This window comes from Bison bison, unplaced genomic scaffold (assembly GCF_000754665.1).
Source record: "Bison bison bison isolate TAMUID 2011002044 unplaced genomic scaffold, Bison_UMD1.0 scf7180017850451, whole genome shotgun sequence".
NCBI lineage: Eukaryota > Metazoa > Chordata > Mammalia > Artiodactyla > Bovidae > Bison > Bison bison.
Window position 1 is genome coordinate 8,755 of NW_011481024.1, and position 1,051 is coordinate 9,805.

Genomic DNA, 1,051 nt, shown 5'->3' on the forward strand with positions numbered 1-1,051 from the left:
GGTAACCTGTGCATGGTGACTGGAGGTGCTAACCTGGGAAGAATTGGTGTGATTACAAACCGGGAGAGGCATCCAGGTTCTTTTGATGTAGTTCATGTGAAAGATGCGAACGGCAACAGCTTTGCCACACGGCTCTCAAACATTTTCGTTATTGGCAAAGTAAGTCTGGGTTTCTCTAGTCCAGGGAAACCTGTAAAATGCTGGGATTGTAGCTCCTGGTTCCTGCTAAAGTGTTATAAAATAAAGCCTCCTCTGGGATAGGGCTTACAGCAGGGCTGAGGCAAACCTGTGCTTTTTCAGCATCACAGTATCCGGTGTGGGGACCGGATCACCTGGGTTGGTGAAAAGTGCCAGTAATGGGATGAATATACCTTATAGTTTGGCTCTTTAATTTGTACCTGTGGGAGATTGTGGGGGTAGAGGGTAAGCTAATGCTTGGCCTTGGGCACAATTGCAATATATCTAAGACTAGTTATGAAGGATATTGTAGTTTGCATTTACATACATGGGCAAAAAATTTTAAATGGGTATTTCAGATAAATGACTGCCTGACTGTTGCTGAGTGCTTTCACAAACAGGTTTCTCTTTCTCTTGACAAACATAAACATAACATGTGCCAGCCTGTTAATGGTGTGTAGCAGGTTTTGATTCTCCTCTTTTCTCCTCCAGGGCAACAAACCGTGGATCTCTCTTCCCCGTGGAAAGGGTATTCGCCTTACCATTGCTGAGGAGAGAGATAAGAGATTGGCAGCCAAACAGAGCAGTGGATAAAATGATCTCCATGTGATGTGATTGGAAAAGTCTTTGTAATTAAAGATAATACCAAGTGATTAATAGTATCTTTGGTGTTTGCTGTGGTTTGGGTTTTTGGTTTGTTTGCTTGCTTTGAATTTTCAGGCAGGCTTGGCATTCTGGGATATGATGTCTCCTATAGGCTAGACTTCAGTGATGGTAGGAGAACATATCAAACCTTGGCAAGAAGGAGAAGCAAGTAAATATTTTATACATAGTATCTTTTTTTTTAATCCCCCTCTTTTCTCTGGTCTTTATT

The 1,051-nt window shown here is 42.2% G+C and overlaps 1 protein-coding gene across 1 annotated transcript; it reads left to right on the top strand.

The window, feature by feature from the left end:
* Positions 1–6: 6 nt before the first annotated feature.
* Positions 7–839, top strand: LOC104994888 (40S ribosomal protein S4-like). The gene is made up of 2 exons (XM_010848585.1): positions 7–159; positions 670–839. Exons 1-2 carry the CDS (start codon positions 13–15, stop codon positions 769–771), a joined length of 249 nt encoding a protein of 82 aa, XP_010846887.1. The 5' UTR covers positions 7–12; the 3' UTR covers positions 772–839.
* Positions 840–1,051: the final 212 nt, after the last annotated feature.

Coding starts and splice junctions, on each gene's coding strand:
- LOC104994888 (XM_010848585.1), top strand. CDS start 13: ATGGTGACTGGAGGTGCTAACCTGGGAAGAATTGGTGTGATTACAAAC. Junction 160..669: donor ACATTTTCGTTATTGGCAAA/GTAAGTCTGGGT, acceptor TTTCTCCTCCAG/GGCAACAAACCGTGGATCTC.